The sequence below is a fragment of the Ammospiza nelsoni genome, chromosome 15 (assembly GCF_027579445.1).
Source record: "Ammospiza nelsoni isolate bAmmNel1 chromosome 15, bAmmNel1.pri, whole genome shotgun sequence".
Lineage (NCBI taxonomy): Eukaryota > Metazoa > Chordata > Aves > Passeriformes > Passerellidae > Ammospiza > Ammospiza nelsoni.
Window position 1 is genome coordinate 14,704,067 of NC_080647.1, and position 16,675 is coordinate 14,720,741.

General features: G+C 36.9%; 1 protein-coding gene across 1 annotated transcript in view; it reads left to right on the forward strand.

Annotated features, from left to right (window-relative positions):
* Positions 1-16,281, forward strand: part of LRCH2 (leucine rich repeats and calponin homology domain containing 2) — a 39,139-nt gene extending 22,858 nt beyond the window's left edge. The window contains exons 14-22 of the mRNA XM_059482675.1: positions 1,111-1,159; positions 2,278-2,394; positions 4,383-4,427; positions 4,823-4,873; positions 5,932-5,989; positions 6,637-6,749; positions 7,855-7,992; positions 8,289-8,366; positions 9,482-16,281. Of these exons, the coding sequence (XP_059338658.1) occupies positions 1,111-1,159; positions 2,278-2,394; positions 4,383-4,427; positions 4,823-4,873; positions 5,932-5,989; positions 6,637-6,749; positions 7,855-7,992; positions 8,289-8,366; positions 9,482-9,601 (769 nt within the window). The 3' untranslated portion in view covers positions 9,602-16,281. The remainder of the gene's footprint in view (positions 1-1,110; positions 1,160-2,277; positions 2,395-4,382; positions 4,428-4,822; positions 4,874-5,931; positions 5,990-6,636; positions 6,750-7,854; positions 7,993-8,288; positions 8,367-9,481) is intronic.
* Positions 16,282-16,675: the final 394 nt, after the last annotated feature.

A 16,675-nucleotide genomic window follows, 5' to 3' on the forward strand; every position in this document is an offset into this window, starting at 1 on the left:
GCAGCAATTAATTTGTTTCAGAACTCCAGTTCCATTGTGGAGGTTGTAGCTCCCCCCACAGGTGATGGTGCTGTGCAGATGCCTTATCCTGTGTGACACAGGGTGGCACAGGAGCTGTGCTTGGGCATCTGCACTTTCCAGTTTTCCTCCTTGGCAATCCTTTTGTGCTCTTCAGAGCTGTTGGAAAAGCATTGCTGGGAGCTCAGCCTACAGCACCTTTATTGTTTTTGGAGGGTGTGTTAGTGAGGAATGCACTGTCTGCAGGAGCTGTACTTAGGCTTTTTCTTTGAATTTAAATAAAGAAAAAAGGCACAACACCCACACACAAAATAAAGCAAAAAAAACCCAAAAAACAAACCAAACAACAGCAAGCCCAGAAATCAACAGTAATCAGAAATACCCAAAGCCTTGCTTTCAGGGAACTGGGAGATGTCCAGACCCATGTGGGGAGAAAAAAGCTGATGGTGCTGGGTCGCAGTGGGGTGGGAATGGCTCTGTGCAGTTCAGCTGCACCTCAGGGGAGCATCTTGAGCCAGTGCAGCTCCCTCAGTGTGACACATCCTTTGCTGTCTCCCCTCTCAGTGGTACCTGTGGTTTGCAGAGCTGCCTGCATCATGTGCTGTGCTTGTGTGACCCCTCCTGCAGCTGTTACCTGGAACCTTCCAGGCCTTGCTTACTTAGCACAGCTTCTCTGTGAGCTGCTGTCACCTGTTCAAGTGTGCACCTCTGTTAGGCTTCTTTATTAGAGGGTAATCCAGGAAGAAATAAACTTGCCTTTTCCTTTTTTGTTAATGAAACAGGCAGTTCTGAAACTTAAAACCAAAACAAACTAATAGAATCAAAGCAAGCTTTATCTGAATAAAGTACTGTAGTATGGAAGACCCATTGTCAAGTTCTATTAAAGGAGAGTGAAATATGATTTCAGATTTTAGTTAAGTGGTCATACTTTGAATCCACATTGTGACATCTTATACAGATGGCAAAAAAATACTGTAGTGCTGTGGAGAAGCCACTTTTTAAGGGTTCGCTTTTTTGTTATTTTCAAGTAACTTGTTTTAAAGTACACAAAAAAGTAGTGTGCTTCATAATGCCTTTCATCTTATTTTTTAGTGTTTCAACAAATGAAGTGAATTCCTCAGTGTCCCCATACAGCTGGCAGGTAAATATTCAAATGTAAATGTGGGGGCTTTATATCTGAGTGGTTTTGTTGTTGTTGTTGTTTCCTTGATTTTGTCTCTGTGGCAGAAAACTTTATGCATTTGTGTGGTTGCTTATAGACATAGTTCTTGAAGGTGTCTTAATTGTGGTGGAAAATATGAACTCTTTGGAGATCTTATGCCTCAGTTTGACTTGTTTGTAATGGAGGCCTTTTGTTTTAAAAGCATGTGGTACCAGCTTTAAGGTCTTGAAACTACTGAGGCATAAATTTTACTTTCTTTGGTTTAGTATGTCCTTCCATATAAAGGTATTGCCTCACCATAATGTTCAGTTTGGATTTTAGATGCAGCTTCTGGATGGGTTGAAGTATGAAGTATTTCATTTCCCATACCTCAATGAGAAGCTTGCATGATGTGACAAAATTCCAATTAAACTGTAGAGAGTACCTTATTCTTTCAATCTGTTAGTTGTCTACACTTGCTTTAAATGCCTTCATATTCTCGGAGGAAGAAACAAATCTTGTGGTTCCCTTCAGAAACAGTCCGTTCAGATTGTCTACTTTCAATTTTCATGTAGTAGGCAGTCATATATATTTATTATTATTTAAGAATCAATCTACTTTAGCTGTCTCCTCAGTATGTATTACATAATACAATACTTTGAAAGAGAGATTTCTCTTCCAGCTTGTTGGGGTGTATAATCTTTTAGATAGAAACAGCCAACAACTACTCCAACTGTCTTGTTGTAGCCATCCTTTCTCTGTGTGATGAGTATTCACAGTGAGAAATTAGATGTGCTGGTGGCTAACCACACTTGAAATTGATATTTCTGGCAGCCTTTGGTGGTTTCCTTACCTACCTACAAAATTAGTCTCAATGCTGAGAAGTGTTACTTTCTGAAGAATTATTTCATAGGTTCTTTTTCTTCTGTGAAATATTTTTTTCAAATTCTAAAATACAAGTGGTTTCTACCAGAATCACCATTAAGAGTGTTCAACTTTCAGGTCATAAAGCTAGATTGAGGCAGGCAAGCAATTAACAATTGTAGTTCATAATAATTTGTGCTAATGCACAAGAGGGATGTTTAAATTTTACATTAAAGTATTTCTGACTATTACAGCCACTGGAAAACCAGAAGGATTTGGTGGATGAGCAGCACTGGCCAGAAACACAGCCAGTAATCTGGCAGAATGAAGAAAGAAGGAGAAGTAAACAAATTAGAAAAGAGTATTTCAAGGTAATGAGGGGAGTGAGGATGGGTGACAGTTTTTTTTGTTTTGGTTTGGGTTTTTTTAAATAAGAATAGAAGAAGCTATAGAACTAAGTAAAGGTAGATCCTCAAAGGTTGTGATGCATTTAAATTTGCATGTAACGTACAATTTTTTATTTTACTCTTTTGATTAATATATATATGTGTGTATTTAAGATAATTTGAGAGTGCAGGAAAATCAAGAGGAAAAAAAATGATTGAAGATTTTGTTTATCCTTTAAAGAAAAGAAAGTAATTAATTATTATTTTCTGCAAAAACCAAAAACTAATTTTGTCACTGGTCCTTCACCATCTATTTGGAGGGATTTTTATTTAGCTAGTTATGTACTTATTTTTAGTGCAAAGAAAAGATACATTGCCTTTTTTTTGCAGCATGGTTCTAGGAATGATTTATGCCTTTTGGGTCTCATGGCATGAGTTTTCATTTCAGAAGGAGTATTTTCAGTGTTCCCTTGCTGCTGTAGTGTGCACCCTCAGTCAGCAGGTGCCAGTGTCTGCTTTGTGCAGAACAGAGGGGAAGTTCTAGCAGCACTGGGAAACATTTGTTTTGGGCTAAGTAGAGAAATAGGAGAGCTCTGAGCAGTGCTAGGTTGAATTGAAATTAAATTTGTCACTTATGAAATTAGTTTCTTGGTCTTTGCCATCAAACATCTTTGTGAAATGCCAGGGAACTTCAAAGAAATTAAATTCTTTATGAGAACAGAGCATGCCATCCATCTCAGATATCTCAGATATATTGTTGTGCTTACAGAAGCTTTTTCTTTTTTTTCCTGAAGAGAATATGGAGTTGTATCCTCTTTCCAGGGTTTTCATCCTGAAATTAATTTTTTATGTGGCATTGGAGGAGAAGGAGAGATAATCTTCTCAGTAAAGCAGAATTCAGTGGTTTGCCTGGTTAAAGAGCTGTGCTACCACTACAGAACTGTTGCTCATAACTCAGCAGTCAGTTGTGAGCTCTGTGATGGGAGCAGATGCCTGAAATCACATTACACACAGCTGTAGATGGGTCTCCTAAGTGAATTAAACAGCCTGTAGCAGTAACAAACAACACTTTTCATGGTTTCATTTGGAAAACTAAGGCAATAAGCCACTGAAACAGAGCCTGTTTGCCATGGCAAACTGGAAAAAAAATAGACACCAGTGCTGTTGTGAGAAAGCAGCGACAATGCAGTTGTCTCTTGCTTAGCCTGGATTTGTGTCACATCATGAGGAGGAGTAGCCTGGCCATGTACACCCCACGAACTTGGACTTTTGTGGTGATGGTCTCTTTAATTCAATCTGCATGGGGCTTCTCTAATTTTTACTACACTTGATCTGTAGACAATGAAATACATTTATTTTTTTTTAAATACCACTTTTGTAAATTTTTTCCTTCAATTCCTCCTTCATTATCTCCACTTTCTGCATAATCAGGGAAGTGGGACAGTGCTGAAGGCAACACACAACAGATCAGCCAAACCTGTGGGTAAAGCATTGTCTTAAATACATAAAAGGATGTGATCAGGCTTTGAAGTTTTAAAGGCAACCTTAATCTTTTTCAATTTAATTTTTTGCAATGTCAAGTCAATCTCCTGAAGTGTAAGCAATCTTAGTCACTTAAAACATATTACAAAAGCAGCTTTCACAGGTTGCATAATTTTTTCTAAGAAATAATGCTTCATGTTAGCAGTTGTTAAGATCTTTTCACTTGGATCAGCTGTCACATGCAGAGTTCACATTATGAAAGTGTTTAGTTTTAAAATGCACTTATCTCTTCAACTAATGAAGATCTTGTCTCGCCTAGAAATGTCATGTTCTTTTTTGGTTTGTTTCTTTTTGTTCCTTTGTTTCTGTAACATAGCCTTTTTTCTCTGCAGCTTCATTAGTAATAAATAACATCTGAGTGAAAGCAAAGCTTTTAGTTCAAATGGAAACCATGCTTTCATTTTAAAGTAATAATTGTGTGTGTTTTGCAGTATAAGTCTTCCAGAAAGAGTTCAAGTGGAAATGAAAATGATGAGGTGAGATGTAGTAATTGTTGGAAATACTAAGAAATAAATGTATTCTTCTGTCTTTTTTGAACAAATTAACTTTGCATTCCAAAGCCATAGCAGAAATAACTATTATACTCCTTTATTTGAAAAAAATGATCATGATTGCCTGCTGGGGAGCAGTAGGATGTTTGCTTGCTTTGGTAATAGCAAAATTAATTCACCTATCAAGCAGAGGTGATGTAAAACTAGTATTTGATAAACAGCCAACAGTGGTTCCTTGCCTTACATATTTTAAATTTAGTTGCTGCCAGTTTGTAGCATACTTGATAAATGTTACACGTCTCATGGATTTCATAATTTCATGTTTCTTGTTAAATCATCATTTTCATTTTTATAATTTCATCTTTTTGATTTCTTTTTAGCAAGACAGTGATAATACTAATGTGTCCCCACAGTCTCCTGTGTCGTCTGAGGTACAAGTTTGTGGGTTTGCTTTTCATTCAACAAACATTTCTTTGTGTTCATTGCTGTCACCAGGTTTTCATGCAGATACAAAGCTGTTCGTTTCCTTTGAAATTACAATTAGAGGTATTTCATCATAATAAAAATTTTAAAAAGAGACAGAAATTAGAGACAGATATTGCAACTTGTTTTACCTTTGCAACTCTGGTCTCCACTAGAGTTGTTCTTTTTGACTGGTGTGAGGAAATGTGCATTGCTTTGTCTCCATTATCTTTCCTGATGAAAATACTAATGAAACAAAAATGAAATTTGCCATATTTGATAGGCCTTCCTAGAGAATACTGCTCCTCAGGGCACGTAGTCCCTGAGAGGATTTGAAGTTTATGGTTTAGTACTTTATACATCACCAGGAACCCAAACGTGGTGACACTGCTTGAGGAGCTTGAGCCTTCTCAATCCTGGGTGTCACCTTTGTGGTGCAAAAACGGGGTGGCTGTGCATGGAGTGTCACTGGGAGAGCACTGCACTGCTTAGCTCAGAGTAAAGCAAATATTATTAACATTTCTTCCTCATGTCTGTGAGGAGCCTGAGAGAGCAGAATTAAAACCTCTCCCAGAATACACAGGAATGAAACAAGGTTATCTCTTGTACATAGCAAGATATTGAGTGCATTCCCTTTTCAGATGGTGAAATGATAAAAACCTGGTCTTCATAGTTGGAAGTAGATATTTCTTAAGAAATGTTGTGATACTAAATATTGGGAGAATATTTGCATCTGCTTACAGCTGGCTTAAACTCTGTTCACAGAATGATTTGCAGTAGTTTGAAATATTTTGAAATACATTTTAGATAATCTGGTGCTGCTTTCCTCTCTCATCATGACAGTTTTATTTATATGTTGTAAGGTTACATTCATTCAATTCATTTTATCTTGTCCTCTTTGAAAGACTTACAGTTAAGCAGGACTTACAGTTATCTTAGGCAAAAATAATTTAAACAGTATCTTGATGGGAACAAAAGTTCTTTCTTTTAATGAGTGGAAGAAAACTGACTTGATCTCTTTTAACAGGATTATGAAAGGACAGATAGTAACACTCATGGTCCATTTGGTCTCAAACCAAGGTCAGGTAAGCTGCTGTTCTCTAGCACAGTGTATTTATTTGCCAGGCTGCAAGAGGCATAGCAGATGTCACAGTACAGCAGTTCACTCCATTTACTTATCACTGCAGAGTACTGGGAAAGCACAGACAGCTGCTTTGGCAAACAAATAATTGGAAGCTTCTCAAGTTTCAGAGTGATTTGTTTGGGATTTTTGGGGGGATTGTTTTTTTTAAAGTTTTTTTTTTCCACTTCTTTATTTTGTGCATACTTAGTAATTGTCAAAGAACAGAGAAACAATACACAATTGTTCTCAAGGTTTGATGGCTTAAAAGCTTTATACTTGATTAAAAGTAAAACACAATGCAAATACTTCCAAAGCCAGATGGAGATTCTTGAAGAAGTGCAGATGGAGTTGTGTTGTCCCATACTGATAATTCAATACTGAGGTCACATCAGTCTCCATATTTTCTAATTATCCACTTACACTTAAGTCAGATGATCTCTGCATTTTATTTGAAAGATGTTTCATAGGCAGCATCTTTTCTAGCAGGATGCTTAAATATGTTTGTTCTTAGAAGTGCTGCAAGTTTTTTCCCGTTTTTGTAGTTTTTGTCAGTTATAGATCTTTAGTTTTTGAATCTGAATTCTGACTGACTTCCCTCCTGTTTGACAGCTTTCAGCCGTGCCTCACGCCAGGACTACGGTGCAGTGGATCCTGGCTTTACTATGAGGAGGAAAATGGAACATTTAAGGGAAGAGAGGGAACAAATCAGGCAGCTTCGCAGTGTAGGTACCATCATTCACTCCATGGGTGCAGTGCATTTGCTTTGCTCTGTTCCACAATTTAAATCTGCATTTTAAAGGCCTCCAATTTGTTGTAAAAGTGCATCTCTGTAGTGGTATTTCTTCCTAAGGAATTTCATGTAACAGGCTACACTGGTACTTGTTTGTGTCCAACAAAAATACCAACTGGGAATTAGTTGGGGTTGTTTTCTTTCTAAAAAACAAAGTGAAATTAATTTTTTTCTGAGGTTTTAAATTTTCTAGGGACACAATAAATCTGCTTGTGTTTGCTATTGTTTGACCTGAGATGTGAAGAAAAATTATTACTGTTTTCTAAATGGCCAAATGCTTTTTGAGTGTAAAAAGTTGCTGCAAATTTCATAATCCTGAATGGGATCTACATTTCGGATATCTGCTAAATTGTTTTTTGTTTTCAAGGCATTTAGCAGTTAGAGTTGACTAAATCGTAGCTGCTTTGCTTTTCAAGGCAGCGCTGAATTGTGGTATGACTTCTCTGAAGGATGTTTGTTTTCTGGTTCACTTCCTGAGCAGTGAAGTTGGGCTTGTTGTTGGGCTGGGAAAAACCATTTTTTGCCATCTCTATTTTGCAACACAACTTTTCCTACAGTTGTGTTCCCTTCTTTTTTTATTCTCATAAAATCATTTTTTTCCTTCTCATAAAATCCTGTTTGGTTTCAACTCACAGATTCTGCCCACTAAGCACTGATCACATATTCAGCATACCATTTCTGTCCTTAAGTTCTGTGCTTTCCAGTTATGAACAGTGGAATTTTGTATGGGCTTGAGAGCTGTGTATTCTGGTCATTGTTGGCAGAATGTCTTTCACAGTGTATGTTGTTGTGTCATTTAAAAAACCCCCACAAAATAACATAAAACACAAGAAAAACCCAACAATACAAACAAAAGGAACACAGAGCCTGTAAAGAGAAAAGGATGTTTATACTGAGTAAAGCATAAATTTATTCTGTTTATTTCACTTTAGCATTAAAATGTTCCTTTTAAACATCTACATGCTTTAAAATACCATGCTTTTAAACTGAAAAGCTATCTAATGTTGAGAGTAACTTCCCTATGGCCTTTTTCCTAGAATCTTGAGTCCAGGTTGAAGGTGATCCTGCCAGATGACATTGGAGCAGCCTTGATGGATGGGGTGGTTCTTTGCCATTTAGCCAATCACATAAGGCCACGTTCTGTTGCCAGCATTCACGTCCCATCGCCAGCAGTGGTAAGGCATCAATCATTTATCTCATTCTTGGTACATCTTACATGAAAAGAAGTTTTTGAATTTCAGTATTAAACACTGTGACTCATGTTTACCACATTAATTTACTACATTACTCACTTTGTTTTTCTTGGAAGAAGCCTTAAGCGAGGCTCAGAAGTTTAGTTTAAGAGCTGTTTTTCTCATACCGAGTCTTCATAAAATGTGTCCTGTGTTTTAGTAACTGTAAGTGAATTAACATCAGAAATATGCACTCCTTCATGAATGTCTGATGAAGATTTAATATCCTGTCTCCACAGCCTAAACTCAGCATGGCAAAGTGCCGAAGAAATGTTGAAAACTTTCTTGATGCTTGTAAAAAATTGGGCGTTCCACAGGTACTCTAATTGCTTTATTGATTTATTAATAACCACAGAAAATGTCAACAAATACTGAGTTTGGGGTGTTAGGGGAGCTTTGTTTAGGGAGCAGTAGTGATTATGACATTGACCAGAGAACTTGAAGATCTGAACAGAAATTCCATTCCAGAAGTTGAGGAAGCTACTTTATGGGTTTCTAGTCAGTTCTTAATAGTAAAAATAACACTAACCTCCTTATAAAATATATTGTCATCTAAACAAAGAAATGGACTTGAGACTTGTTTTGTTACTGGAAAGTCTTGAGTTTAGCAACCATTTTGGCAGGAATTCAGTCTGCCTAGGAAATATCCTACACTTACAGAAGTCTGTAGCCTGAATGATTGACTCTCTTTTTTAGCATGGCTGTAGTTGCAGCCCATTACTTGTGCGTCTGTTGCCCAAGTGTATCCTCTTACTTCCTTTTATGAAGAGAAAAAACCTAAAAAAGAAAAAATTTCCTGCATATTATGAGACAAAAAGTTCCCTTGATATTCTTTAGTGCAAGAAGAAAATTAGTTGATGCATTTAGAAGCTGTTTTACTGCTCTGCCATAGCTTCTGTCTCATGTGGAGCCACAGGCCATTCAGAAGCTAGAGGTGCTGAGATTTACCATTGAAGTGCTTGTAACACCAGCTGGCAGTTGGGAACATTGTCCAGCTTGTGCTGAATTTTGAGACTGAATGATGATTTTCTTGCAGAATGGTTCATTATTGAGTCTATCAGCATTTCTAAGTTATCCCAAGAGAAAGATTGGTAATAAGTTTGCAAAACAGGGGAAGGGAGAAGGCCACTGAGCCAACAGCACCCACCAGCTTGTTTTTCTCTGCTTATGAAAAGAAAGTCCTTTACTTTAAGAGTTTAGGAGTCTTTTATGTATCTTCTGACATTGTCATAGTTTAACCCTTCAAACAGATCCTAACTATGAAAAGTTTCTGCCCATTCTGTTGCTGGAGAGAACTACAGGGACATTTAAGGCCTAAGGTGTTTTCTCTGCAAGTTTCTTCCTGACATGTGTGTGGCTTCAGAGAATGTGTTTGTTACCTGCCCTGGGGACAAAGGACAGAACTGGTTAAATGTCCTGTGTTCTTTTGCAGGAGAGACTTTGCTTGCCTCATCACATTCTGGAGGAAAGGGGTCTGGTGAAGGTTGGCCTCACAGTCCAAGCTCTGCTTGAGTTGCCTGCATTGAAAGTATCCCAGCTCTCTGCCATGTGACACAACTTGGTGGCAGCCAGACAGCTTCCATTTAAAGCTCTGTTATGGATTGCTCTGAGGCACTGCAGCCTCCTACACAGGAACACCCAAGCCATCAAAAACTAAAACCTGTCCAGATGCTGTAGAGAGCCTTACTTTGGAGCTGTGTGTGAAAACCTTGGAGTCAGTTCACAGTTAAAGGAACGTAACTGTTCTTTTTTTTTTTTTTCTTTTGTAATTGGATGTACTAAGAGAATGTGGTAGCATCAGGTTCTCTTTCTAGATAAGTTAAAAGCTGCCATTTAACATCTCAGTGTTAGAGTTAAATACTGGATTTCTTTTTTTACATTGAAAATGTTATTTGAATTACTTTTCAAAGTACAAAGCACACCCCCTGTCACTTTAATTTTTGAGTCAATCATTTGATTTTAAGATAAGTCAAAAATGTAGCGATGCTATGATGGTAAAATATGAGCAACTGATGACTTGTAATCCCCTTTCACTCTCTGAAAGCTTAATATTTATTTTTTGCACTCCTGATTGTAACTTCGCACTTCTAACATTGCCAGTATTGAGTCTGAGTGTCTGGTGATTACACAGAACAGGATACAGTGAGAAAAGGACACAGTTTATTGAGTTTTTCCAGTCTTCTAGGTTGGTGCCAAATATTTTTTTTCAGTTGTACTGTAGATTGTTTACCTGTGAAGTGCCTGTGTAATTGATAACTCTTAATAGTCTTAAACATTTTTGAAGTTTCTTTGTTTAAAATAGATAAAATGGAAATTTTTTAATATTTTAATAGTTTTTTTGTAAAATCAGTATGTGAAGATTTAAGTAATACTTCACATTTTTGATGTTGGGTGTTTTAAGTTTGTTGCACAATTTAATTGTTGTCTAATAATTAGAAAATACTGTAAATACTTTTTATTTATGCTATTTAATTTGATAATACCTAATTACTTTTGGTTTATTGTATTGTTGGACAAAAACAAAGTTGTTCTTTCTTTGGGACAAACAAATACACATGATGAATAAGACATGAGGACTAGTGATTCATACAGAGTAATTTAGGACATTTTGATAAAACTGCCAAAATCTCAGGTTTACGCTGTGACGTTCAGGATTTTGTGTAATATTGCTCCTGATCTCACATGACATTTTTACAACAGGTATATCCATAATTTAGCTTGGAAATATCAGTGTTTATCTTTTTAGCAGTGTTTATTGTGTCATTTCCATGAGTGTGGCATTAGCACACAGGTCAGTTTGTACAAATGTCACTGTGCTGAGACATTGGATCCATGGATAAATGTGAAAATGAAACATTTCCACCGTGGTGTTCTTTTGAGACTTCTGAGTTCATGTATCTCTTTGCTTCTGAACAAATTCTCGGTGTGTTGAACCATACACAGTTGAGTTCTTCTCCAAAAAAGTTACAAATAATTTCATCGTTTTGGTAGTAGGTCTGTTTGTATTAGTTTGTTCTTCATGAATAGGTAGCTCAATTAAAAAAGTGTTTTGACTGCCACAGATTTTCTACTTCAGGCTAAGTTATTTTCAGTTGAGGGATATGTTTGCCAGGCATGTGACAAGATTTGATTCTGTTCTTTCCAATTGACCAAGACCCTGTGTAAGATAATCCATTAAAAAATGAGAGAGGAGTATTGACTATTGTACTGTAGTCTTATAGGCAATAGCTGACAGGAAAAATAGCCTTTTTCTGATTATAGGTTTAAAAATACCACTTATTTTTAAATCCATTGAAACAAGTTTGTGTACATGTAATAGCTAAAATCCACTATTGTTCATATAGTGTTGTCTTAAAACACAGCTTATGGAGAGGCTGGTGTATAAATTAATTTGCAAAGTCCTAGATATAAATCTTAGGTTAGATAAATGTGTTTAAAGAAACTGGATTGCTTTGACATTTGAAATATTGTATTTCAAATCTATCTCTGATTGGTTCTTGCATCTCTTCTAATGGTTGTTTTAACAACTTCAGTCTCTTATTTTCATTAGTGTCACTATCTGAAAAGTCATGCAAAAACTAAAGGAAAAGTTATAATTCACTAAGCAAAATGCTTGCATGCTACATTTAAAAAACCAGCCACTCAAAAAGAATAAATCCTTGTCTTTCATTTCACTGTTGTTGCTGCTACCAGAGCAAAGTTCTAGTTCAGTGTTAGCCATGGAAATGCTAAATATAAATTGTCACTTTGTTATCTGAAAACTGATCCCCACTGCTATTTCATAGTCATATTTTAAAACATTTTCTGATCTTAAGGTAACATTTTTCCTTCTTGAACTAATTTTATTAAATTGTATCACAGTGTAAACATTAAGAATTCCCTTGCATGGCAGCTGCTTACTTCTTGGGGTTTTCAAACTCCTTAGTAAGTTGCAAACTGGATTTGAAACTGATGTACTCATTTTAAACTGAAATCTACTAAAACAATTTTTTTTTAGTACTCTGCAGTTCTTCCCCACAGACTTGCTACCCACAATCTTGCTTTGCCATTCCTTGGAAATTATTGTGGCTGCCTTCTTGCTTATGGGGAAGAATAATATTGATTCTTCCAAGGCTTCTCTTTTAGCATAGCAAAGATTAAAGCCTTCAAGTACCCTTAGGAGCAGTCTGAGAAAAGATCCACTGTGCTTGGATGAGTCTTTTTCTCATCTCTAACTGCTTTTACTACTACTACTAATAGTCTACAGCCTTGCTAACATTGGCTTGTACCACTGTGATTTCTTTAACAGCAATTTCAAAAGTGATACTAAAAAGATTTGAATTTGAAGTTTTCATTTCCAGGAAGCTTGTGGAGATAGTTGTGTCTTGTCTGTACAAGAATTTACATATATACTCTACTCCTTTTTCCCCTTCCTTTTGATTCCCAGCATCTTACTTTTGTTCATTCTCAGATCTAGTGCATTCAGGCTGTTGCTTACTCTGGGCCACTTCCCTTCTTCCTCTTGAATTTTTTTAAGAATTTGTACCAGTGATTCCAGAATCCCTGCTCCAAACATTTCCTGTGTTTGAGATACTCATTTTCAGTTTTGTGTAGGATATGATGCCATTACTCAGTACTTGATACAGCTGATAGGGGTAGGTAAAAACAGAGCCTGCTCAGTTCTTGTTGCGCTCTTCCTTTTTTCACTTAGAACATGAAGGAAAGTCAACATTAAAAGCTTTAGGAAGGTGCACTAAGTTTTCCTAATAAACTTGGCAATAATGTGGCATGAACTGTAAATTACAGAGTGGATCAGCATAGTGACAGGGCTTCTGGCCTTGTGTATGTTCTGTGTTTTATGTCACTGCATGCAGTATGTCACATGTGGCTGATCTTTCACTTGAGCAATAATGTCCCACATATGGTGAGGTCTTACAGCAGTGACAGTGAAATAATTGTTGTGAAGTGTGGTGTCTTCCCAGAGAGTCTCAGAAATGCTTTTAATCTGTTCTCCAGCACTGCTAATCCACTGTGCTCACTGGGGCACTGCTGGGGATGCAGAAACCATCCAGACCCCTGATCTGGAGTCCTTCCAAAATCTAACCAAGAACTCTGAGCATAAAATAGGGAGGAATGGATTTGAAACAATAAACAACTGACATGAATCTATTTTTTAATTTTTTTTTTTTAATCCTAGGCTTTACTGAAGTCAAGGCAAATTTTACCCTTGACTTCAGTAGATTCTCACCTTTTTGATTTGTGGAACACCTGAGCTGGAGACCATAGCAAACATGGCTTAAACTTGTTTGACACTAGCAAACTTTAGTGTCAGATTATTGACTAAAATAGTGACCCCTGGTAAGTCAAATGAACTTGTCAAATGTTACGTGGATTAATTTAATAAAAAAATTTCTGATAAGCCAAACAGTATTTAGATGGTAGGAAAAAATTACATTGAAGTGAGGTGGGAAGGTGGTGTTACCTCAATAAAATTGTAGATGAGGACAGCTATTAGGTTTTTACTGCACTAAAGACTTCATTTCAAATACCATATCATTTACTGGCAGTCTCATCAGCTTTTGACATAAATCTGTAGCTAAATCCAAACAAAAGTGAAGACATTTATTTTCACTAAAATGGAATTTTATATGTCATGTTGGTACTGAAGACAAAGACGAAGGTCTGGCTCTTCTTCCCTTTGCTGATTCCTTAAATGTTTATTTGAAAGGCTGATTCCACTGGTTTCAACTGAAAACAACCTGTGGGAGTTTTTAGCCCTTCTGCAGATAGGAGATGTGGTTTGGTATTGGCAAATCAAATGTCACTTTTCCCTCACCAAATCGAGCTAATGTCTGTGTTTCTGTTAGAGGATCTCTACTTGAAAAGCAAAAGTAAATAAGCACACCCCAACACACACAATTTGGAATTAAGAGAATGTCATTAAGACCACCGATGGAAAAGGCAAAGTAGAGTTGTCCAAGCAGAGTGCTCTGAATTGATTTCACAGTGAATCACTCCAGGAAAAGCCTTCAGTCTCAGTAAAGAAGTTTGTGTTCTGTAGCTGAGGGCTGAGGATCCTGGAGTGTGTGGAGCTTTCAGTAGAGCTCAGAACAAGGGATTTGCCAGCTTTGTGTTCCCAGAGCCATTTGGTGCATCAGTGGCTGATGCTGCAGGGGGCACTGCCCGTGGGCAGGGGACCTGGCTGGTGCCACCTGTGCTCCCCTGCCTGTGTGCCAGTGAGGCTGTGCAGGACAGCTGCTGACAAAAACACCTCCCTGCTCCTAAAGAGGTGCTGCAACCTGAGCAAAACCACCAGGGGATAATTTGAGAGTAATCACTAATAGATCTTCAGCAATATTTAACTTGCCCCAGCAGTGGGTGATGCAGTTTTTGCTCTGGGAACTGCAGACCTTTTCTGACTGCAAATGGCACTGTGGCTCTGAAGGGGTTAATGTGTGCACTTCCAGGAGGAATTGCAAACAGAACTGCTGGGTTTGTTCCATATGCCACACATTGGTCATGTGTCATTCATTTACAGACAGAGGGACAGGTAAACTGTCTGTTCTTAATGAGCAATGTTATGGTACAGGTTTGTTTTGGAAAATATGAAGATAAATTTCTCTTTTCTTGTGAAGAAAAATTCTACTGATCTTCACTGCTTAAATAGAGAATAGATGTGATTAATTGAATTTTAGTTTAAACTTGCCACTGCACAGAAGCAGTTCTGGCTCCTGTGTTTGTTACATAATAAAATGCCCTTGGATTTATTTGTCTTTAAGTATTTCACATAGTACAGTTTTGCTAACATACTGTATTAAAATTGTGGTTATATGAAGTCTTTGTTCCCTCATTAGGTTTGACCATTATTTTTTCAGCATGAGAGGCAAAGGGCAGCAAGATTTCTGCAGCTGCTTTTAGGGAAGGCACACCAATTATCATAAAATGACATCTAATCTATCATTTTTAGTTCAAATTATATATAGCCAATTGCATTTTCAAAAAAGAATTTTCAGAGTGTTTTTTACATTTTAGAATCTTAAAACAAGCAAAAACCAAAAACTTTTTCCATGGCTACTCTAGTATCTTAGGAAATTCTGAAGCAGAAGAACAGCTTGGACTGATAGCAATTAAATTGTTTTGTAAAAGTTTTGATTTTGGCAGTGTTATATTTACAGTTGAACTTGATCCATTAAAAGTCTCTTCCAAACTAAATATCTATGATTGTAAGGCTTCAGTGAGACCAGAATTTCCCTCCAGAGTTTTGTAACTCAGTTACTGTACAAAGTCAGTCATTTAAATTAAATTCCTGGCACTGAGGAGGGTTTTCTCAGTTCATTCAAAGTTAAGTGAAATAAGGCAAACATAACTTTTTCCATCACAGTTTTATGAAGGCAAATTGTAAAACAGAGAATATTTGGAAATGCCACAAGGATACCTTTACACTTTGTTTCATTTTAAAATGAGTGAACCAGTGAAATATTTCCAAAATGACTATATTTGTGTAGGGTTTGGTTGTGCCATGACTGGCACAGGAATTTGCAGTAGCTGTTCAGTATTAATTTGTATTCTGCAGCTGTGCAGGACTGTGCTCTTGCTGATGCAGTTGTGTTTGCTGAAGGGATGTGATACCTGGAGCAAATCCTGAGAGTTCCTGGCAAGGCTGACATTCCCAGGAGGAATACACAGGTGTAGTGAGAAAGGGTGGGTTGGTGGAATACATTGGGGAGTAATGTGAATACTTTTTACTATTGTGGAATGTCTAGAACAATGAAAATGTGATTGCTTTACAGTTATCATTCAGTTAGTATTCAGTTATTTTATTTTGTAATTTGTGGTTATGAAACTCAGAAGATGCCATGTAACCAAATGGTCATCATGTAAATGTGTGCAGGATGTGGCAGAAGTAGTTCTGAGGGCACAGCAGGAGAGTGATTCTTAAAAATAGATGCTCAAATTGTGTATATACTTGCAAAGTTTTTGATAGTGCATTTCAATTGATTTTGCAGTTCATGTTCTTGTAAAGTGCATCTTTCATACTTTTGAGGGTTGTCTACTTGTACTATACTGTATTAAGCCTTTTTCCAGGATTTCCATTATTGCTGGAGCTTCCAACATACATGTTTCTTTTGAAAAATGTTCTTACTGTTATTTGTTTTTGTAAATAGTGTTTTGTATTAAATTTGCATGGATAAACCCCACATTTCCAAAACCAGTGTACATACGCTGTGTATAAAATACAAACTGTTTCATAATTTTCATGTAGTCAAGTTATTCAATTTGATTTCATTTCAGTTTATATATTTGTAGTAAATAATGAGAATTTGTTGTATGTTCTCTCAAATGTCTGTGTTTTCATTTTGATAGATAAGTGACCTGCTTTATTATGTCAGGAAATACATCCTCTGACAAACAGAAGGAAAGCTAATTCCTGGTTCAGGGAAGTAGAACACATCCACATATGTATAAGTGTGTTGGGATTTTGGTTTTGACCAACAGTGGTGAGAATACACAAGGATCAAGCTGCCCTCATTTGTAGCAATCTTTATACATTTACACACTTTGCTGTGAGAACCACCCAATGTCTTCTCACATTTATATTTGGAACAACACAGATTTTTGAGTCTTGCTAATGATAACCTTAAAGCAG